The sequence below is a fragment of the Aquarana catesbeiana genome, linkage group LG02, assembly GCF_042186555.1.
Source record: "Aquarana catesbeiana isolate 2022-GZ linkage group LG02, ASM4218655v1, whole genome shotgun sequence".
In the NCBI taxonomy this organism is placed as follows: domain Eukaryota; kingdom Metazoa; phylum Chordata; class Amphibia; order Anura; family Ranidae; genus Aquarana; species Aquarana catesbeiana.
The window spans coordinates 741,196,363-741,220,535 of record NC_133325.1 but is presented as its reverse complement, the minus strand read 5'-3'; the positions used below and the strand labels follow the sequence as shown (position 1 = coordinate 741,220,535).

Genomic DNA, 24,173 nt, shown 5'->3' with positions numbered 1-24,173 from the left:
TCAGCGTACTGAAACACATGGCAAAGCACACATTTTCTGTGCAGTTTGCCATGGGTTTGGAAACACGTGAATGGAGCCTCATTTTTCTTGTGTAAATGCACCAATTTCACTTTCAGGCCCCATTCACACCCAGCGTAGTGGGAGCATGTGTTTTTTGGCTCTTTTTTCCAGTGATTACATAGGAGAGCCCGTGGATTCCAATGGGCTGCGCTACACATGGCAAAGTAGCTCATGGGACATTTTGCGAGTTGCTCATATTTTTTTTTATGCGTTTGTCACCTCTTTTTTCATGTGAGAAAATGTGTTTGCTTCTGTATTTGGTGTGCCGTTGACAATTATTGACACTGAAAGTGCAACTAGGTAATTTTAGGTGTATAAATACAATCTGATGGTACAATCTCATTTTGGATTTACCAAAACTATATAATAGGGTGACACACCATTTGTCCAATTAGGCCAGAACTACATCAAGGGTGTCTGTGGGCTGCGTTTGACCCCAGTGAGTTTAGCATGCAGTCTGAGCCCATCTGAAGGGACGCTGGGGAAGCCAAGCAAATGCACCCATGGAGAGATACCAGGGATGCTGTGAAAACTTAGTTGATGGGTGTGTGCTAATGAGGTCAGCTGGTAAATTCCTTCCTGTGTCTTAGGCCTCATTCACGCCTCGGTCCGCCGGCTCAGCGGGAGATCAGTCCGTTGATCTCCGCTGAGCCGGCGGATGACAGGTCCCTCTCTGCTCACTCAGCGGGGAGGGGCTTATCAGGCGCCGCTGCTGCCTATGGAGGGATCGGATGAAAACGGACAGCATGTCTGTTTTCGTCAGATCTCACCCGATCCGCCAGCGACGGATCTGGATGTAGGGCCATCCTTCTGCTTTTAGCGGATCGGATGGGGTCGGATGTCAGCGGACATGTCTCCGCTGACATCCGTCGCTCCATAGGCTAACATGGAGAGCCCGTTCAGGTCCGCCGTCAAAACTGACAGGCGGACCTGAATGGTCCGATCGTGTGAAAGGGGCCTTACTGGTTTTTCTGTCTCTGTATACCAGGGAGTCTATGAAGCTTTCTAAGAAATACAGCAAGGGATAAGGTAAAGCCTTGTTCTCAAAATCAAAGAAAGCTTTTATGATGATGTGATAGTGTGAATAGGTCCTTAAAGTGGTTGTAAACTCCATTCATAACATCTGACCTGGGCACATATAGCTGTAGTGTTTACTTATCTCTCTCCAAAGCTCTAAGTGCCATGCCTTTCTGCTGCTCCGTTCCTTTGTTATCAGCAGAGTCACTTCTGATAAGTTCTCTGACACACAAGATAACAGCAGCTGAAAATTTGTGTCAGGGAGGGAGCTTAGAGGTAGATAAGCAGAGAGCTTGTCTATTCAGAGTACAGCTCTGCATGTTCCTTCGTTCCTCGGCCTATGTGGAGGGGGGGTGGTGCCTTTCCTCCAATCTGCTCTCACACAGTGTAAGCCCAGACTCTACATCCACTGCTGGAGCAGAAAGCAAGATTTCTATTGTGATTAGCACTGTCTAAAGAATGTAGAAAGGGAAAGAAGCAGATATACATGTAACACTTAAAGTGGTGTTCCACCGAAGAAAAAAAAAAAAAAAAAAAAGGAAACATTTTTTTTTTTTTTACTCACCTCTAAATGGCTGTTGCTAGGGGGTCCCTCGTAGTCTGCCTCCTTCAGTGCCTGGGCTGGTGACATCACTTCCCCTCGGTGCAGGAAGGGCTCAGCTCTGCCCCCTCCCTCTTGTCAATCATCTGGGACACATTACAATCACATGAGCGGCCAATCATGACGTGCTGCGCCACTCGCGCATGCGCAGTGGGTGTCCGGCTGTGAAGCCACAGCCAGGCACCCACAGTTGCAATGCCGGCGCCGCTGAACGGAGGGGGAGACGAGCAAAGCTTCTATCCCTCGCATCGCTGGACCCTGGGACAGGTAAGTGTCCGATTATTAAAAGTCAGCAGCTGCAGTATTTGTAGCTGCTGACTTTTAATTTTTTTTTTTAAATGGGAACTCCTCTTTAAGTAGGAGGATTTGTTTCACCTCTGTGTATCATCTGAGCCACTTCACTTCACTGGGTATAGGGGAGGGTTTACATCCACTTTAACCACCTCCATATAGGGCACTTTTACCCCCTCCTGCCCAGGCATTTTTTCAGCACTTTGAATGACAATTGCGCAGTCATGCAACAATGTACTCAAATTATTTTTGAATCATTTTCTTCACACAAATAGAGCTTTCTTTTGGTGGGATTTAATCATGGCTGGGTTTTTTTTAAGAAAAAAGACTGAACATTTTGAAAAAAAAAAAAAAAAAAAAAGTTTTTTTTTTAGTTTGTCAGCAAATTTTGTAAACAAGTAATTTTTCTCCTTCACTGATGTGCGCTGATGAGGCTGCACTGATGGGCACTGATTTGTGGCACTGGGGGGGCTTTACTATAATCAGGGCACTGATGATCAGTTCCTTAAATACCTGTCCAGGTGTCCCTTTCCAGGAGATGCCGCTGATTGGCTCTTCTCGCCACACACTCTGTCAGTGTGAGGCAATGAGAGCCAATTACTGGCACTTCCGCATTTACCATGTGACCAGCTATGATTTGACACAGCTGATCACATGATTAAAGAGCTGCGTCATCGACTCTTTACACAGAGATCGGGGTCGTGCCGTGTTCTAGCAACACTAAGTGTAATTTCTGCCTGCTGCTTCATTCCTCTGCTATCAGCAGGAATCACTTCTGACAAGTTTTCCTGACACTAAGGCCGGGTTCACACATGCTGCAGCTCACAGCAGGGGGTCCGGTGCGTCTCTGTTCACCGATTCAGGTGCGAATCGGGTCAGAATTTCTGACTGAATTCACACCTGATTCGGAGCCAAAGACATACAGGACCCTTTCCAAATGTTGACCGCGGCCGCCCCCCAAGGTGTGTGAACCGGCTCTATTGAGAGCCGGTCACACTCTCCTGTCATGCGCATTGGATGCGGAGAAAACCCACATCCAATTTGCATAAGTGTGAACCCAACCTAAAAGAAAATTGGTGACAAGAGAGGGATCTCCAGCAGATTGATCGCCTCAACTGTGTTCCTGTGTGCTGTTTTGGAGGGGGGCGTGTCCCTTTCCTCCAATCAGCTCTCAGAGCTCTCCTCACCGAGCTCTGCAGAGTGTAACCTCTGCCTCCTTTTTTCTGAACTCAGACAAGCTTTAAAATTCAGCACTTTTAACGGATGTAGAGAATAGAGGGCTGCAGATAAACAGGTACAACTTATGTAGGAGGATGTTTCATCTCTGTGTATCACCTGAGGTCAGTCACTTCACTGGGTATATGTAAGGGTTTACAACCACTTTAGGTGCAGGTTGCAAGTGATGAGGAGGCAAATACTACACCTCCTCGCCACTTGTCAAATGTTTTCAGATAAACCAAGAGAATAGAGTTCTCTTAAGAGGGCCAAGACAGAACACTAGGTAAATACAAACTGGCTTTATTAGTACAAAAAGATACCACAACAAATACAAAAAGTGGGGGCAAAGATAAATGGCTGACACAGACCGCTTAAAACTAAGACAACGTTGTCAAATAGTTTAAAATCATAGGGAGCCACGGCTACACATCCCACATACACACACATACACAAACATACATACATACACACACACACCAGATATTCACCACTTTCATGCACTATAGATGGAATAATTTGGCTGTTTATAAATCAGGAGTGGATGTAAACATTCTTATTAATGTAGTATTCCTGTAAATCAGGGATATGCAATTAGCGGACCTACAGCTGTTGCAGAACTACAAATCCCATGATGCATAGCAAGACTCTGACAGCCACAAGCATGTCACCCAGAGACAGAGGCATGATGGGACTTGTAGTTTTGCAACAGCTAATTGCAGATCCCTGCTGTAAATGAACTCCCAGTAGTAAAGTTCATCAAACACAAACCCAATACTTGGTTTAGCGGGTGGATGATCTGAATATGCTGATCTTGTATAAAAAATATCAATACTGCGGGGTCAATCCGTTGTAGAAGCACAGACCCTCAGTGTAGATTCGTGATCGGATAATGCAGCAGATGAAGCAAGCAGCATGGCTAAAAAGTTTGTAATCATCAGATGAGCAGAAGCAGCAGATGAATATTCATGCAAATATCATCGGGGGGAGTGCTATGGTTAGTTGGGACACATCTATACAGATACTGAGTGGGGTATGGATACTCTCACCAACTGTAGGAAGTCCGCCGTCCACCAATAGCGTTACTCTACTCCTAGAAGACTGTAGCCAAGAGCGCCGCTCCACATTGGCCAGTGGATGCATTCGACCGGGGAGAAAAGTTCCTCGTAGTGTGGTCGTTGCCTCCGTATGATACCGCGTGTATCCGGAAAAAGAAACAGCCGTCAGCTGTTTGTTCCGTGCTGACTAACAGATCAAATCAAAGAGCACACGGTTGCCTGTGACTTGCTGACGTTGCGCTACTGACGCGTTTCACCAGCCAATGGATGCTGGTTTCTTCAGAGCAGGGAGGAGTCGGAGAAATAGGTTTAAATAGGCTATGGAAGGTGTAATTCCTATCAATAACCACCAGATGTCATCCGAATCAACTCTCAATGCAGAACATTCAGCAAAGATTATTTAAAAAAATGTTTTCGGATGAGCAATCCAAACACTGATTGCTCTTCAGAGACCTAAGAAAGTGTGAACGAGCCCTTAAAGTGACAAGTCAAGTACAGCTTACATGCGCCTCTACCAAAGGTAGTTTATTCTGAACAAGAAAACTTTTAATCCTGGAAGCTTCACACTGAGACGACTGTCTTGTATCTGTTTAATGAAAACAATAAGCAGCACGTTATTAAGAATTGATGAAATCTCTGACGAGAATGCAGAATTATGGGATGAAATGCCATACATTATTAATGAATAGCAGATTTACAAGCAGGATAAGCAACTTGCAACAGTGCCAGCTACATCTGCCATCCCCAAGCTCGTACTTTGAACACAAAATGAATCTTGTGTTGTCGGGCTGTTGTAGGACACACAAAAAATGATCAAGGCATTTGAAATCATTTAATGCACTTTCTTCTCTCGCGATGGAGAGGCCCTTCCGTAAATAATTTTCACCGAAGAGGCTGAGATTAAAGCCAGAGTCAACGGTAATTTAGGTTGCCACTTTTTGCTATTACAGTATGAAAGCTTGGAATTGAGACACAAAAGAGTGACCTGATATTACCGGGAATGCGTTTTTTTTTTTTTTTGTGTGGAACTGGTGACCCCTGTTCTTCATTCTTCATCCTTTAGCGGTATACCGTACATAAAGCAGTGCTTGAGAATCAATTTGTAAGCCATATTCCTGGGAAAGTTTTGGTGAAGATAGCAGATGTTTAAAAAATGCATTTTAGCCCTATTATTGTCAATACCTTTATACTTGGCCACCAGCAATATGACAGCAGCATCTCTGTACCAAAGTGCATGAGGGCATATAGAATCAGATGTCAACATGCTCTATGATGTTTGCTTAACCTTAAAGTGATTGTAGTCTGTTTATTATTTTTATAGGAAAAAAAAAAAAAAAAAAAACATGTTATGCTTACCTGCTCTGTTGCATTGGTTTTGCACAGAGCAGCCCAGATCCTCCTCTTGTCGGGTCCCTCTTAGGTACTTCTGGCCCCTCCCTCCTGTTGAGTGCCCCCACAGCAAGCAGCTTGCTATGGGGGCACCTGAGCTGAAGCTCTGTGTGTCCATTCAAACACAGAGCCGCAGTTTGGCACCGCCCCCCCCTCTCCTGAATGGCTAACTGACTTTGACAGCAGTGGGAGCCAATGGTACCCTGGCTGGGTCTCAGCCAATCAGGAGGGAGAGTCCTGGACTCGTGACATCGCTGGATAAGGATTGGGTTCAAGTAAATATTAGGGGGTCTGAGGGGAGCTACTGCACAGAGAAAAACCTTCAGACTTTACAACCAATTTAAGGTGTAGCTCTAACTATGTTTAAACCTACTTCCACCCTCCTCCTAACTTCTGTTTTAACTGCCTTGTAGAACGCATCTGCTTGTACAACCCCATTTCCAATAAAAGCCGTGAATCTGTAAAATCTACATGAAAGCAGAATGCAATGATTTTCAAATATAAACCTTTATTTTATTCACAATAGAAAATAGAAATGATTAGACTGGAAAATTGTACAATTTTGAAACTGATTACAGCAACATGCCTCAAAAAAGTGGGAACAGGGCCATGTTTACCACAGTGTAGCATCAACTCTTCTTTTAAGAATAAACTGTAATCGTCTGATAACCAGTTTCTGGAGTTTTGGGAGAGGAATGATGTCCTAGTCTAACCTGATTATAGGTCTTCTTTGTCATATTTTTTGTTTCAGGATGTGCAAAATATTTTTAACTGGTGAAAGGTCTGGACTGCAGGCAGGCCAGCTAAGCACCTGGACTCTTCTACTATGAAGCCATGCTGTTGTCATAGATGCACTATGAGGTTTAGCATTGTTCTGCTGAAATATGCAAGACCTTCCCTGAAAAAGACATTGTCTGGATGGGAACATATGCTTCTCTTGCATAGTTACATAGTTAGGTTGAAAAAAGACACAAGTCCATCTAGTTCAACCAATAAAAAAAAAAAAAAATCATACAATCCTATACCCACAGTTGATCCAGAGGAAGGTGAAAAACCCAGCAAAGCATGATCCAATTTGCTACAGCAGGGGAAAAATTCCTTCCAGATCCCCCAAGAGGCAATCTGATTTTCCCTGGATCAACTTTACCTATAAATGTTTGTATCCAGTTATATTATGTACATTTAGGAAACAATACAGGCCTTTTTTAAAGCAATCTATTGAGCTGGCCAGAACCACCTTAAACCTGGATCTTTCAACACTGATGGTGCCTTTCCAGATGTGCAAGCTTCCCATTTCATATACACTAATGCACCCCCATACCATCAGAGATGCAGGCTTTTAAACTGGGTGCTGATAAGAAGACAAAAGGTCCCTCTCCTCTTTAGTCCGGAGGATGCAGTGCCCATGGTTGCCAAAACAAATGTCAAATTTAGATTCATCTGACCAGAGAACAGTTTTCCACTTTGCAGCAGACCATTTTAATTGAGCTTTGCCTCAGCGATAACGACAGTGTTTCTGGATAATGTTCAGATATGGCTTCTTCTATGCACAATAGAGCTTTACATTGCATTTTTTGATGGCACAGCAAACTGTGTTTAGAGACAGTGATTTTTGGACGTATTCCTGAGCCCATGCAGGGATGTCCATCACAGAATGATGCCTCTCTTTAATGCAGTGTCATCTGAGGGCCCGAAGATCACAGGCATCCAGTATTGTGTTTCAGCCTTGTCCCTTGTGCATATATTTCTCCAGATTCACAGAATAGTTTGATGTTAAAGTGGATGTAAACCCGATTCATAAAAATTTGAACTGGACACATATATAGTGTTTTCTTATCTCTTTCCAACGCACTGAGTCCCATGTCTGCCAACTTTTAATAATCGGACATTTACCTGTCCTGAAATCCAGTGATGTCGGCACCGCAGCTGATGTTTCCATCAGCTGTTGGGAGCATGCCGTCCCCATTGCGAGTAAGGAAACGCGGCAGTGTAGCTTTACAGCTTTACGCCGGTAACTCTACTGCGCATGTGCGAGGCTCCGCTCCTCTCTCCTACTGGCCCGGCGGCCGGGGAAGGAGGAGGGAGCTCGGGCGGTGACATCAATACCCACAGCTCTGGCTCCCAGAAGTGGGAACAGGATACCTGTAAAAGACGGGTATCCTGCCCCCCCTATTTGGCACCTTTCGGGGGGAAGGAGTACAACAAGCAGAAATTCCACTTTTGGGTGGACCTCTGCTTTAAAGCGGTTGTAAACTGCCGGGTGCCTTTTTTTTTTTTTTTTTTTTTTTAATGACATGTAAGGTAAAGCCATAATGTGTTAGTATGCAGTGCATACTAGCACATTATGTGACACATACCTGAAAACGAAGCATTTCAGCGATGTGCTGTCATCGTTGGAGGCTGCTTCCATCTTCATCTGACATTCTTCCGGATCTGCAGACTCTGGCTGTGTGACTGTCTGGAGCCACAATGCCAGAGTGACGTCACTCCTGCGCATGCACGTGGGAGCTGCCGTCTATGGCGCAGGATTCTGAAGGAACGGCCCGGGCGGCTGTTTCCTTCAGAGCGCGTGTGCTGATCACGTGATGCAAACAGAAGATTGGTAATCAGCTTTCCCCCCCCCCTAACATTAAAAGTGTGAGGAGAAAATAAACAAGACGATCACCGGCTTCTGTCAGAGGGACATCGGTCCCGAACAGGGAGAGCCTCTGCTGCTATGCAGTGACCACCAGTGCCCACCAGTTCCACCTACCAGTGCCCACCAGTTCCACCTACCAGTGCCCACCAGTGCCGCTTGCCATTGCCTATCAGTGCCCATAAGTGCTGCTTTATCATTCCCCGTCAGTGCTGCCTTATCAGTGCCTGTCAGTGCAGCCTATCAGTGCCTCATCAGCGCACATCACATCATTTTTTTATTTTTTTTCAAAACTTTTCGTTACTCTTTCCTTTTTTTTTTTTTTTTTTTTTTATAGCAAAAAATAACCCAGCATTGATTAAATACCACCAAAAGAAAGCTTAATTTGTGTGGAAAAAAATGATAAAAAGTTCATATGGGTGCAGTGTTGCATGAACGCGCAATTGTCATTCAAAGTGTGAGAGTGCTGAAAGCTGAAAATTGGCCTGGGCAGGAAGGGGTTTTAAGTGCCCAGTAAGCAAGAGGTTAATCTGCTTATGCTTTTCCCTTTCTGGTTTATCCTTTTCCCCCTCAATAACAAATCTTTCAGTTTTCATTACATACCTTATTTTATACACAATGATGTCATCACTGGTGTCCATCTTTCAATGTCGAATCGAGCAGCAGCACCCTTGATGTTCACTCTGACTATGAATATTGCAGTTCTGGTAAAATGCTCTCCTGCACTGGAAGCGATGTTAATTTCGTTGAAGAAAATATTTTGCTCATAATTTTCGTCAGCGGCATGTTTCCAGTGACGAAAACTATAACAAAAATCAATTCCTAGTTTTATAAATCAACTGAAATGGAACAAAAATGTGATGAAAGGGGCATTTTTCTTTTTAAAATATATTTAACCATTTGCCTTCTGGACACATTCACCCCCTTCCTGCCCAGGCCAGTTTTCAGCTTTCAGCTCTCAGCTCTCTCACACTTTGAATGACAATTGCGTGGCCATACAACGCTGTACCCATATTTTTATCATTTTTTTTTCACACAAATAGAGCTTTCTTTTAGTGGTATTTAATCACTGCTGAGTTTTTTAAATTTCTTTTCTAAACAAATGAAAAAAGACTGAAAATGTTGAAAAAACAAAACATTTTCATAGTTTGTTATAAAATTTTGAAAGCAGGTCATTTTTCTTCTTCGCTGATGTGTGCTGATGAGGCTGCACTGATGGGGATGACACTGATGGGGATGACACTGATGGGCTTTGATGAGGCGGCACTGATGGGCTTTGATGAGGCGGCACTGATGGGCTTTGATGAGGCGGCGCTGATGGCCTTTGATGAGGCGGCACTGATGGGGATGGCACTGATGGGCTTTGATGAGGCGGCGCTAATGGGCTTTGATGAGGCGGCGCTGATGGGCTTTGGTGAGGCGGCGCTGATGGGCTTTGATGAGGCGGCGCTGATGGCCTTTGATGAGGCGGCACTGATGGGGATGGCACTGATGGGCTTTGATGAGGCGGCACTGATGGGCTTTGATGAGGCGGCACTGATGGGCTTTGTTGAGGCGGCACTGATGGGCTTTGTTGAGGCGGCACTGATGGGCTTTGTTGAGGTGGCGCTGATGGGCTTTGATGAGGTGGCGCTGATGGGCTTTGAGGCGGCACTGATGGGCTTTGATGAGGCGGCACTGATGGGCTTTGATGAGGCGGCACTGATGGGCTTTGTTGAGGCGGCACTGATGGGCTTTGTTGAGGCGGCACTGATGGGCTTTGTTGAGGCGGCGCTGATGGGCTTTGTTGAGGCGGCGCTGATGGGCTTTGTTGAGGCGGCGCTGATGGGCTTTGATGAGGCGGCGCTGATGGGCTTTGATGAGGCGGCGCTGATGGGCTTTGATGAGGCGGCGCTGATGGGCTTTGATGAGGCGGCGCTGATGGGCTTTGATGAGGCGGCGCTGATGGGCTTTTGCTGAGGCGGCGCTGATGGGCTTTGCTGAGGCGGCGCTGATGGGCTTTGCTGAGGCGGCGCTGATGGGCTTTGCTGAGGCGGCGCTGATGGGCTTTGCTGAGGCGGCGCTGATGGGCTTTGATGAGGCGGCGCTGATGGGCTTTGATGAGGCGGCGCTGATGGGCTTTGATGAGGCGGCGCTGATGGGCTTTGATGAGGCGGCGCTGATGGGCTTTGATGAGGCGGCACTGGTGGGCACTGATTGGCAGCACTGGTGGGCACTGATTATCAGTGTAGATGTCCCTTCAACACAAGCCGGTTATCAGCTCTCTTTTTCCTTCCTCACGCTGTCAGCATGAGTAAAGGAAAGCCGATAACCGGCTTGTGTTTACATCCATGATCAGCTGTCATTGAACACAGCTGATCACGTAGTAAAGGGCCGCTGTGATTGGCCCTTTACTCTGATCTGTGATCAGCTGAGTTCGAAGGACTCGGTGATCAGAGTGTTCCGCTAACGCACTGCAGGGGGCGCGCAGGCAGCACGATCACAGGAGGATGTCCATAAACACCCTTCTGGCAAAGTAAGCCCGTGTTGTAACTGTTCTCAGTTTTAGCTCAGGTGCGAAGGGGTTATCGTTGCACTTCTGTCAAAAAAACAATAACGAAACTTGATCTTATTTATAAAGCGGTTCTATAACGGCTAAATCTGTGTCTATAGTGAATGTTCAAACCTTAATACCATAAATAATAACGTTATTAGATTTTTACTCCAGGAGTATCTAATGAGTTTGAAAATTCTATTGAAATGCTTAAATAATGCATTACAATTTAACTAAACCCATTTGATTTTAGTCAACTAAATTAGGACTAAAAGTTAAACAATTCAGATACCTAAAATAAGACTAAAACTAAAATGGCATTTTAGTCAAAAGACTATGACTACAACTGAATCGGGATTTGACATCAAAATGAACACTAACTAGAAGTGTACTTGAGTTCAATTCAGTGTCGGCCTCTTGTAGTCCCTCCTTACCTCCTTCTCTTGATTTGTATTGTAACTGTACCGTCTCCCTCTATATTGTAAAGTGCTGTGCAAACTATTGGCGCTATATAAATCCTGTATTATAATAGACTGAAATACCAACAACACAGCCTTGCACACTTAGGGCATCTGCTATTCTTTTACAAAGAGTTTATTCGATTTTTTTTCAGATTCAGAAGGCATACGGAAGGTAATTTAAACACCCTAAGGTAGAGAGATAGACAGTAATGGAGTTACAGAGCAACAAGATAAACAATATAAAAATAAAAAGAAGAAAAAAAAAGGCGTGGGGGAGATAGATCAAATGTCACAGAAAATGTGAGTGTGTGACAAGGTAAGTATAGACTGGCCGGATTAGGGGGGTGACTGGGAACTGTGCTTTGGAATAAAGTCATACAATATGCTGGGATTATAGGTGCTGGAGGTCATGGAGATGGGGGTAATCATTATGTTTCAGGATTTTAAAGCTTGGCATTTGTCCCTGTTTTTAGTTGCCGGTGAAAGTAAAATAGGAAACATTTATAGAGCAACAAGGATTTAGCTGAAGGATGGGAACTGGAAGGAATAGTGGAAGAGAAGGAAAAGAAAAATGAAAGTGGGGGGGGGGGGATTGAGGGAAGGAAAAAATAAAGGGTAGGGAGGAAGAGGGCCAACCAGGCACACGGGTAACCTCAGGTTTGTGGGGGGGCTGTTTTCAAAGTGAGAGAAAACGATGATCTAGGTACTTACCAGTGTCAACAGTGCCACCTACCTTTGCCAGCCAGTGCCGCCTATCAATTCCCATCAGTGCTGCCAATCTATGGCCATTCGTGCCACCGATCAGTGCTGCCTATCAGTGTCACCTATAGTGCCACCTCATCAGTGCCCATCAACGAAGGAGAAAATTTACCTGTTTTCAAAATTTTATAACAAACTCTAGAAACAGGTTTTTTTTTCTTTCAACATTTTCTGTATTTTTTAAGGTTTTTTTTGCAAAAAAAAAAAAAAAAAAACAGCAGTGATTAAATGCCACCAAAAAAAAGCTCTTTGTGTGAAAAAAATGATAAAAATTTGGGTACAGTGTTGCATGACCGCACAATTGTCATTCAAAGTGTGACAGCCCTGAAAGCTCAAAATTGGTCTGGGCAGGAAGGGGGTTTAAGTGCCCAATAAGCAAGTGGATTAAGATTTGTATTAAGTTTCTTGTGTATCATGGTGCCCATCACTTTCCTTTTCCCCTTCATAAAGTTGAGAGCCTGTGGGAATGGAGGATCAGGCAAGTAAAACTGCTTTACTCTGTCCCCTTAGGCATAAACAGTTAACAGTTCCAGTGCGGGCACAGCACAGCTTCAGGGTAAAGGACTTTTACTTTTCTCAGCTTTAGGCTCCATGCACACTGGGCTTAATAAAAAAAAAAAAAAAAAAAAACGCTATTTCCCTTTGCAGAAAAAAACGTTCACATTTTTGTATACATGTTAAGGCAAGTTTAGGAGCGTTTGGTGTTTTTTCTGCCAGAAAACTCCAACACAAACCACAAGGGCTTTAGTTCCTTCCTCTAAACGCTGACCTTAAAAGAGAAGTTCGGACAAAGCTCGTTTGGCTGTTCTTCTCCTGTGGATCACAGAAGTGCAATTCGTTTTGCACTCCCGTGACCCATTTACAACAGACAGAGGGCTAACCTCACAGGGCCAGTCCAGGCTCGGGAAAGATTGCGACTATATGGTTGGGATCCGTCCACATGCCTGGACCACCACCCGGCTCAGGCTCTCAGTGAGGCACTGAGTGCCTAACCTGGCCGTTCTCGCCCCCTCCACAGCCCAGCACTCCTGTGAGCATGAAGGGGGCAGAGCAGAGAGCCGGTGACTGACAGTGACCAGCTCTCTGCTCATGGAGCTCTGAGAACTGAGCGATCAGCTGTGTTTGATCCATCAGTTCTAACTACAGAGCCAGTGGGGGATAGATGCAGCATCGGATCGAGGTATAATTGTCTTTAAAAAACAAAAAAAATCCAATACTTCTCTTTTAAAATATGTCTCTAATTGTCCTAATGTGCATGGACACATAGGATATAATTGAGCTGCTTCTACAGGCAAAATACAAAGCTGCTATAGAAGCAGCATTTTTTAATCACTTGACAGCCAGCTGTATATTGTTATGTTGCTGGACTTCAAGTGATTATAGCGGGATGATGCCTGCAGCTGTAGACGTTATCCCAGTATCATTTTTTATAGCTGATAGTCGGCTCTCTTATAAAGCAATCCTAGTGGCTAACTAACCACTGGATAGCTTTTACAAGCAGTGGAAGGGAATTAGACCCCATTCACACAGGGGCAACACGACTTGCAGGTCGCCTCAGCGAGGCGACCTGCAAACGAATGGCCAGGCGACTTGCAAAACGACTTCTGCATAGAAGTCTATGCAAGTCGCCCCAAGTCGCCCCCAAAGTCGTACAGGAACCTTTTTCTAAGTCGGAGCGACTTGCGTCGCTCCCCTTAGAACGGCTCCATAGTACAGAACGGGAGGCGACTTGTCAGGCGACTAGGTCGCCTGACAAGTCGTCCCTGTGTGAATGGGGTCTTACTCCTGCCGCCTTCTGCAGCTCTTTTGAGCTGTCCTGTCCCACTAGGATACCCGATCGACCAGCTGGCGCTTCTGCCGACTGCTCATAGAGACAAACAGAGACCGAAATGGCTCTGCTTGCCTCTATGATATAGGAACCCGGAAGCAATGAGCATACATCACTTCCAGGTTTACCTGGATGTAAATAACGTCATTTTTAAAAATGAAAAGCATTTGACCACAGCGATTTTGGTGTGGTCCAGCCAAAGCTCGTTTGACTTGACTTCACCTGTGGATCACAGGAGTGCAATTTTGTTTTGCACTCCTGTTACCCGTTTTCAGCAGAGAGCGGACTGAAGTCTGCTCTCTGCTGACGTCACGAATGTCAGTCCAGTCACCGTGTCATCCCGACAATGGAGGTCAGGATCTGCTAGGTGCCCGGACTGACACCCGGCTCAGCCTCTCAGCGAGCCACTGAGCGGCTGAGCCGGGCCGCTCCGCCCCCTCCACAGCTTAGCGCTCCAATGAGCGAGGAGGAGCAGAGCAGAGAGCTGTGACTGACAGTCAGCAGCTCTGTGCTCATGAAGCTCTAAAAACCGAGTGATCGGTGGTGTTCGATCACTCGATTCTCAGTGCAGAGGTACCAGTGGACCAGATGCAGCAACGGACCGATGCTGCATCTACCTAGGTAAGTATGAAACTGAAAAAAAAAAATCCTTTACTTCTCTTTTAAGGGGAGAGGAGAGATCTGAGGTCTAATAAACCCCAGATCTCTACACAAAGAGGTCCTGTCACTGCCTATTGCTTCACAGGGGATATTTATATTCCCTGTGATAACAAAAGTGATTAAAAAAAATATATATTTAAAGCGACAGTAAAAATTAAAAATAATAATAATAAAATTGTGAATGTACAATATGTTAAGCGATGTGTAAAATTGTCAGCGCTGTATAATTGCCTGTAATTCATAATATGTAATAAAGTAATCTATAGTCTTATTTTTTCAAAGTACTGTACTAGGTTATGTTTAGTAAATTTACAAAAGCATCCAGCCTTTTTGTGATGCAGTCTATAGAGTTGGTTCGAGCTAGCTTCTGTGGAAGTCGGTTCCACATTTCCACAGCTCTTACTGTAAAGAAGCATTTCCATATGTGGAGCTTCAAACTAAATTCCTCCAGAGACAAAGAGGACCCTCCTTCTCTTTTACAATGACTTTAAAACGGTAGTAAAGCGCTGTGTGTGTGGTTTTTTTTTTTTTTTTTTTTTTTTGTTTTTTAGACCTGCATTTTATACTAGCACATTATGTTAAACTTACCTTAAAACGAAGCCCTTCAAGGCTTCCATCTTCCACCGGAGCAGCGATGACGTCACTCCTGCGCATGCACGCGGAAGCCTCCGTTTACGCCACAGAACTCTGAAGGAACTGCCCGTCGCATGCACTGGTGACATAACTGGCTGCATGTACAATAAATATCTCCTAAATGGCGCACGTTTAGGAGATATTTACAGTACCTATAGATAAGCATTTCTATAGGGTTACATATAGGTACAAATTATGCATGGGAGTTTACGCCCACTTTAAAATAAACAACTTGAAAACATTGGCAGTTGACGGGTCTCACTCTTTACCTAAATCATCTTTTCTGCAAACCTTTTGTTGCTTAAAAAAAAAAAATAAATCTTATTTTATAATCTGTTCATTTCAGTCTTTCTAGTCAAAATCTTCTTTTATTTATTTATTTATTTTTTTTGAAGAGCTTGCTATATTTCTATCATAAAATTTTCGTTTTGCCTCCTGTTAGTTTCCAGTCCTGTAAGTGAAAGTATTTTATAGCAGTGCTGTGCAGTCTCAGTCCTTCTGGTTAGCCAGACTGCTTAGCAACAGGGCATATGCCAGCGGAGTTCAGATAGATAACATGTATAAAAATGTAGTCATTTCCAGTGCAGATAATTTACTATCACTTTTGATAGCAATATATCCACCACATGTATTTGCCGCAAGCTAATATTATGCATTTTGTTAACATTTTTGATATAGCTTGGGTTTCCAGCCAGTATTTACAAATGTGTTCTACCAGAAGGTCAGCGCCTCGAAATGTTGTGGATTCATTTTGTGTTCCATTATTTTATTTTATCTGTAGATAAATCCGCTACAAGCTGCTTTTTTTTTTTTAAATCAGATATTCTTTAACCACTTCAGCCCCGGAAGGATTTACCCCCTTCCTGACCAGAGCACTTTTTGCGATTCGGCACTGCGTCGCTTTAACTGACAATTGCGCGGTCGTGCGACGTTGCACCCGAACAAAATTGACGTCCTTTTTTCCCCACAAATAGAGCTTTCTTTTTTTTTTTGGTGGTATTTGATCACCCCTGCGGTTTTTATTTTTTGCGCTATAAACAAAAAAAAAAAAGAGCGACGATTTTGAAAAAAAAGCAATATTTTTTACATTTTGCTATAATAAATATCCCCCAAAAATATATAAAAAAACATTTTTTTTCCTCAGTTTAGGCCGATCCGTATTCTTCTACATATTTTTGGTAAAAAAAATTGCAATGAGCATTTATTGATTGGTTTGCGCAAAAGTTATGGCTGCGCTGCTATCAGTCTATCCATTGAGGACCTGAGACAGCGGCTGGAGCTTCTGTGCTCGTCCTCGTCGCTGGAACGATCGGCTTCAGGTAAGTAGAAGGGGGGCTGCACTACAGAAGATTTTTCACCTTAATACATAGAATGCATTAAGGTGGAAAAACCAGGAGGGTTTACAACCCCTTTAAACGTTCTGCCTTCCTGGATATCCTTTTTGGCCAGCCCTTTGATGGGAGACAAATGACTGATGTCTTAGTGTTTTTTTTACGACCGGCTATCAAATGGATCCTGGATTATCACAGAAACATCTTCAAATACTCAACTCGCTGAATTTTAAAATAAAGCTTGACTGAATTGATTGCATGTGTCCACTTGGATCCTGCAGTTTAGTATCTATTGATGTGCTACTTGCCAGGTATTCAGCAGAGTCTGGTGGCTGGCTTCATCCTCCGACATGTAAAATATGGACAGGCTTAGCCTGGCACTTTCTCAGGATATCCTCCATGTCTACAACATTTCCAGCCAGTGCCTGCCAAAGGTTTTGCTAATCTTCTCTTACAGACGGCTTATGTATCAAAGCCATCCATCTAACATCTTGTATGTGTTTTGTGTTCTCTGTGTACAGTGATCTCTGGAGCGTTCTGCTATGACGTGGTGTTGGACCCAAAGCTAGACGATTGGAAGCCGACAAAGGTGAGTGAGATGCACTCTCAGCTCCAGGATTCTGTCTTCACAGATGAGGAACGAGCAAGGCTGTGATCGTAGGGGATCTGTGTTGGTGCCTGAAATGACTCAATCTGGACTATTATTTTATATTGCTCTGACTGTACTCCAAGATGGCACTCCACAGGACAGTTTAAGGCCCTGCTTAACTTTCAGTTTAAAAAGGCTAAATACATTAAAGTGTTACTAAACCCACAACAGTAAAATCAGTCTGTATATGCAGGAAAGCATGCTTGTTATACTCACTGTGGAACCTAAGGGGTTAATCCTATGCATTGTGTAAAAAAGCTGCTTGATCCTGTCTTCTCTGATCCTCCCCTTCTTCCACTATCCCCAATCCATCTCTTGATGGTATAGAGCCTTTGGAGTCACTCTGCACATGCTCAGTTTGGTTTGTATTGCTAGAGAGTTTTTTTTCTTGGGATAATGTATGTGATTAGCACAGGGCCAATCAGCACTGTCCATACAGAGGGTCAGGGGTCCTGCAGCCTCATAGGACAGTCAGAGCTGAATAAAATCTCCTACAAGCTTTTACCAGACACTGATAGAAGTCACAAGGCTGCTATATACTGCTGATGAGAAAAGGTATTTAAGCAGTTTATATTTACTAAAATAATTGCATTTTCATGTTCTATGTACTGTGTGAGACTAAAGTTAGTGAATGCGGGGTCCTGGGTTCAATAACACTCTAAATATCTATGAAAACAAAAGGTATGAAAAGTCTTCAAGAGCGAGCAATGCACGGGTTCCCTCTTAGCAAGTGGCTTGCTATGGGGGGCAGTCAGCAGCGGGGAGGAGCCCAGAGCGCTGGCGGGGGACCCCAGATGAGGAGGATCGAGCTGCCCTGTGCAAAACCACTGCACAGAGCAGGTAAGTATTTCTTTTTTTCTCTAAATACACTAACAAATTGACACCAAACTCCATCTCGCACTGCAACAACTGTTCTATTTTATTTATTCTTCTGGGTGAAGGATTTACATGAGGCTGGTCATTATAAGCACCCCTGTCAGGTGTAAATGGTTTGTCCCAACGCCTTTAACCTGATACATTTGCAGGATAGCTTGTTGAGAAACAGACTTACTGGACCATCAGATGAAAATAAAGGAAAGAAAGCTTGAAAAAGAAAACCAATATAAACCTGGTGCTGCACTATACACTTAAAGTATAAATAGTGTCAGTTACAGTTCAGCCACTTAAGGACCTCCCTCTGCATACAGTTGTTCTCATAAGTTTACATACCCTGGCAGAATTAATGATTTCTTGGCCATTTTTCAGAGAATATGAATAACACAAAAACTTTTCTTTCACTCATTGTTAGTGATTGGCTGAAGCCATTTATTATCAGCCAACTGTGTTTACTCTTTTTAAATCATAATCACAACAGAAACTACCCAAATGACCCTGATCAAAAGTTTACATACCCCACTTCTTAATACCGTATATTTCCCCCTTTAATATCAATGACCGCTTCAAGTCTTTCGTGGTATTTGTGGATGAGGCTCTTTATCTTCTCAGATGGTAAAGCTGCCCATTCCTCTTGGCAAAAAGCCTCCAGTTCCTGTAAATTCTTGGGCTGTCTTGCATGAACTTCATGTTTTAGATCTCCTCAGAGTGGCTCAATGATACTGAGGTCGGGAGACTGAGATGGCCCCTCCAAAACCTTCATTTTATTCGGCCGTAGCGAATCACAGGTCAACTTGGCCTTGTGTTTTTGATCATTGTCATGTTAGAATGTCCAAGTACGTCCCATACGCAGCTTCCGGGCTGATGAATGCAAATTTTCCTCCAGTATTTTTTTATGACATACTGCATTCATCTTGCCATCAATTTTGACCAAATTTCCTGTGCCTCTGTAGCTCACACATCCCCAAAACATCAGCGATCCACCTCCGTGTTTCACAGTAGGAATGGTGTACCTTTCATCATAGGCCTTGTTGACTCCTCTCCAAATGTAGAGTTTATGGTTGTGGCCAAAAAGCTCAATTTTTGTCTCATCACTCCAAATGACTTTGTGCCAGAAGGTTTGAGGCTTATCTCTGTGCTGTTTGGCGTATTGAAAGCGGAATACTTTGTGGCATTTGCATAGTAATGGCTTTCTTCTGGCGACTCGACCATGCAGCCTATCTTTCTTCAAGTGCCTCCTTATTGTGCATCTTGAAACAGCCACACCACATGTTTTCAGAGAGTCCTGTATTTCACCTGAAGTTATTTGTGGGTTTTTCTTTGCATCCCAAACAATTTTCCTGGCAGTTGTGGCTGACATTTTAGTTGGTCTACCTGACCGTGGTTTGGTTTCAAAAGAACCCCTCATTTTCCACTTCTTGATTACAGTTGGAACACTGCTGATTGGCATTCTCAATTCCTTGGATATCTTTTTATATCCCTTTTCTGTTTTATTCAACTACCTTTTCCTGCAGATCCTTTGACAATTCTTTTGCTTTCCTCATGACTCAGAATCCAGAAACGTCAGTGCAGCACTGGATGAAAGATGCAAGGGTTTGTCAGGAGTCCAGAAACTTATTGACCTTTAATATACACACACACTAATTACAAACAGATCACAGGTGAGGATGGTTACCTTTTAATAGCCATTCAAACCCCTTTGTGTCAACTTGTGTGCATGTTATCAGGCCAAAATCACCAGGGTATGTAAACTTTTGATCAGGGTCATTTGGGTAGTTTCTGTTGCCATTATGATTTAAAAAGAGTAAACACAGTTGATTGATAAAAAATGGCTTCAACCAAACACTAACCATAAGTGAAAGAAATGTTTTTGTGTTATTCATATTCTCTGAAAAATGGCCAAGAAATCATAAATTCTGCCAGGGTATGTAAACTTATGAGCACAACTGTATATACTGTGGCAGGGCGGTCCTATTGCGCAAAACAATGTACCGCACGTAATTTCATGCACGAGACACTGGGCGGGGGAGCCGATGCATGGGTCCGCCGGCCACCCGCGACCGTTCCACAGACAGGCAGAACAGGGGTCTGCCTATGTAAACAAAGCAGATCCCCGTTCTGACAGATTAGAGAGAGATCTTCTGTTCCTAGTGATTAGGAACAGCTATCTCTCTGTACTCCCAGTCAGTACACTCCCTCCCCCCAGTTAGAAACACCTCCCAGGGAACACTTAACCCCTTGATCGCCCTCTAGTGTTAACCCCTTCCCTGCCAGTGTCATTTATACAGTGATCAGTGCATCTCTTTCGCTCTGATCACTGTAATAATGTCACTGGTCCCAAAAAAGTGTTAAAAGTGTCCGATCTGTCTGCCGCAGTGTCGCTGATCACCGCCATTACTAGCAAAAAAAAAAAAAAAAAAAAATGCCATAAATCTTTCCCCTATTTTGTAGACGCTATAACTTTTGCGCAAACCAATCTTCTTTTTTTTTTTTTTTTTAACCAAAAATAAATAGAAGAATGCATATTGGCTTAAAATGATCAATAAATTTGTTTTTTTTTTTTTGTTTTTTTTATTGGATATGTATTATATCCATATATAATATGATATTATATTGTAATTGTTGGTCTTTTTTTGTTTATAGCGCAAAAAATAAAAACTGCAGAGGTGATCAAATACCACCAAAATAAAGTTCTATTTGTGGGGAAAAAAAGAACCTCAATTTTATTTGGGTACAGCGTTAAACGCCAGCGCAATTGTCAGTTAAAATAACACAGTGCCGTATCGCAAAAAATGGCCTGGTCATTAAGGAGGAAAATCCTTCGGGAGCTGAACTGGTTAACCTTTATTTCCAGTGAAAATCATAAATTATAAACCATATATGTGTGTATATATATATATATATATATATATATATATATATATATATATATATATATATATATATATATATATATATATATATATATAAAAACGGTATGTGAATAGATAGATTAATACATTGATTTCTCTAGAAATAAAAGAAATAAAAGAAACACTTGGAATCTAGGAGTTCTGTACATCCATTAAGCAATGACTATTATTATGTGCAGTGTTCAGATTACTAATGCCACGTTTCAAATTGCCTTACTCCAGTTCATTATATTGTTCACAGTTTAAAAGTGCATTCACAGTTCATCATGTACTCCACACATAAAGTAAAGTGCATCCAATAAATATATAATGTGCTTGCTGCGCTGTTAATCTCTCTTTTTCAAACGCACCACAGCCTGTGATCACCTCCACCTTCCATCCTTTGTGTGCACCACTCACTAGATTTATTGCCACCTCTTATATCATAAGAAGGTCAATCTGCATGCTGTTCTTCCTTTTGTCAGTTTGATTCTCCTAAGCACCACCACCATAAATGGAAAGGCCTCACAATACTGTAATCCAGTTTAAAACATTTATATGCAACCAGTAGGAACAAAAACGCCAGTCTGTTTACACTTTACAAAGTTGACAGAAACAAGATGGCCTCTCCTTTTGCGGCGACCGGAATGATGTCCCCGAAAGTGACGCATCGGAAATGATGTAGTGAACAGGGCTCCTTTCAATGCGTTTCGTCAGTCTTAACCACTGGAAATTAAGGTTAACGTGTAACCAACACTATTTATACTTTTGTAATTGTATAGCACAGCACCAGGTTTATTATATATGTTGTATCCACTTGACCTTCGGAAGATTTACCCCCTTTCATGACCAGGCCATTTTTTGTGACACGGCACTGCGTTATTTTAACTGACAATTGCGCGGTCGTGCGACGCTGTACCCAAATTAATTAAAAATTAATTAAATTAAAATTAAAAATGGATGTCCTATTTTTCCCCACAAGTAGAACTTTCTTTTGATGGTATTTGATCACCTCTGCGGTTTTTTATTTTTTGCGCTATAAACATAAACAAAAACAGACAATTTAGGGAAAAAAAATATATTTTTTACATTCTGCCATAAAACATATCCAATAAAAAAAATGTAAAAAATCTAATTTCTTCAACAGTTTAGGCCAATATGAATTCTGCTACATATTTTTGGTAAACAAATATCCTAATAAGCCTATATTGATTGGTTACCGCAAGAGTTATAGCGCCTACAAACTATGGGATATTTTTATTTGTTTATTTTTACTAGTAATGGCGGCGATTAATGACTTATAGCAGGACTGCGATATTGCGGCAGCCAAAAAGGACACTGACACTTTTTGGGGACTGGTGACACTAATACAGTGATCAGTGCTAAACATTATGTCACTTTACTAATGACACTGGCTGGGAAGGAGTTAACATCAGGGGCGATCAAAGGGGTAACTGTGTGCCTAGCCAGTGCTTTCCCACTGTGGGGGAGGTGCTTTGACTAGGGGAAGGCAAAGATCCGTGTACATGCTTTGCAGGAACACAGGATCAATCCTCCCCTGCTGACAGAATGGCAATCTGCCTTGTTTACATAGGTAGATCGCCGTTCTGCCTGTGTACTGTATAATCAGCGGGTGCTGGCGGACATTGAGTCCGCGTTACCTGTTGCTGGGCTCCTGCTGTGTGTGATCACAGCAGGAGCGGGTCGCCGCTGGCACGCGCGCCCGCCCCAGACCCAGAAGTGTCAGATCTCATACTAGGCAGGTCATCTGGCACAGAGCGGCCGCCCTGCTGCAGTATATGTATGATGGGTGGTCCGCAAGTGGTTAAACTGCTGCCCAAGTGGCATGCGGGGGGCTCAGCAGCTCTAACGTATAATAGACCTCATCCAGTAGTGCTGAGTTTATTGATTATTAAAAGATACTACTGGAGCTATCACATCTAAAGAATTGGTAAGCTGCAGTATAAATAGTTTACTTTTGGGTTTAATACCAATTTAACTTTAGGCAAAAATCTACATATACATAGAATGCATTAAGGTGAAAAACATGGAGACTTTACAACCCCTTTAAGAAAATAATAGAATGGCAAACTGACTGCATAGCAGAGAACATTGACACAGACAGTCAACGTGATAACTTACTTTTTTTTTTTTTTTATCGTTTTTGATTGGAGCCGCCACTTAATGTTGGATGAAAACATTTGAAAGGTTCTTAAAAGTGAAGTGTTTAGTGGTTTTGCAACAAACCTAGAGATAGATGTTTTGTATTATCTGTGAAGCATTTCGTTCTGTTAATATTCTGTAGCCAGCGGGTGGCTGTATTGCTCTTCCATTTCAGATACCAGCAAAATATTCTCTGTAAATGGATATTTCACCAGGAAACTGATACATTTTTACAATATTTATCTTGAAAGAATACAGTAGATGATAGAAAATTTTTGTTTCTTAAATACATATTAGCTTTATTGTTTTTATTTTTTGTTGTCTTTGGGCCATAGGTTAAATAGGTTTTAAAAATGCAAGACATAATACAGAAGCCTTGTTCATAATACATTTATCAAATCAAATCTCCATCTGGTTCCTGTGGCTCAATCTCTCCCAGTTGTTCACATTACAGAAATGCAGGAAACCCTGTATCATCTGGTTCATCTGGTTCACCCTCTTGTCTGTATCACAGAAATATGTAAAAAATCTCCATCTCATGATTCCTGTAGTTCAGCCTTTCTCTGTTTGCGTTACTGAAATGCAGTGCTTCTAAAGCCTTGAGGTTTTTATTTTATTTTTTTTTAGCCTTAATGCATTCTACGTATCAAAAGAGAAGTATGCACTATTTTTACATTTTTTATTTTTTTTTGCAGATTCATACTTACCTAGGTGGATGCAGAATCGGTCCGATGCAGCATCCGTCCACCACCAACTCTAACACTAAGAACGGAATGATCAAACACCGCCGATCGCTCAGTTCTCAGGGCTCCCTGAGCAGGGAGCTGGTGACTGTCAGTCTCTGCTCTGCTCCCCCCCACGCTCACTGTGAAGGGGGTGGGAGCGGCCAGCTCAGGCTAAGCTAGGTGCCAGTCCAGTCATGTGGCCAGATCTCGACTTCTTTGTCGTGATCTGGCCCAAGCTGGAACCAGCTCTGTGACGTCAGCGGTCTTCAGCCCGCTGTCTGCTGAAAATGGGTCACAGGAGTGAAAAACAAACTGCACTCCTGTTATCCATAGGAGAAGTACAGCCAAACGAGCTTTGGCTGTACTTCTCCTTTTAAAGAGGAAGTAAACCCTGATGGGTG

At 43.0% G+C, this 24,173-nt stretch overlaps 1 protein-coding gene across 1 annotated transcript in view; it reads left to right on the top strand.

The window, feature by feature from the left end:
• Positions 1-24,173, top strand: part of MRPL39 (mitochondrial ribosomal protein L39) — a 171,805-nt gene that overhangs the window by 83,193 nt on the left and 64,439 nt on the right. Inside the window, exon 5 of the mRNA XM_073617072.1 lies at positions 16,993-17,060. Coding sequence (XP_073473173.1) covers positions 16,993-17,060 — 68 coding nt within the window. The remainder of the gene's footprint in view (positions 1-16,992; positions 17,061-24,173) is intronic.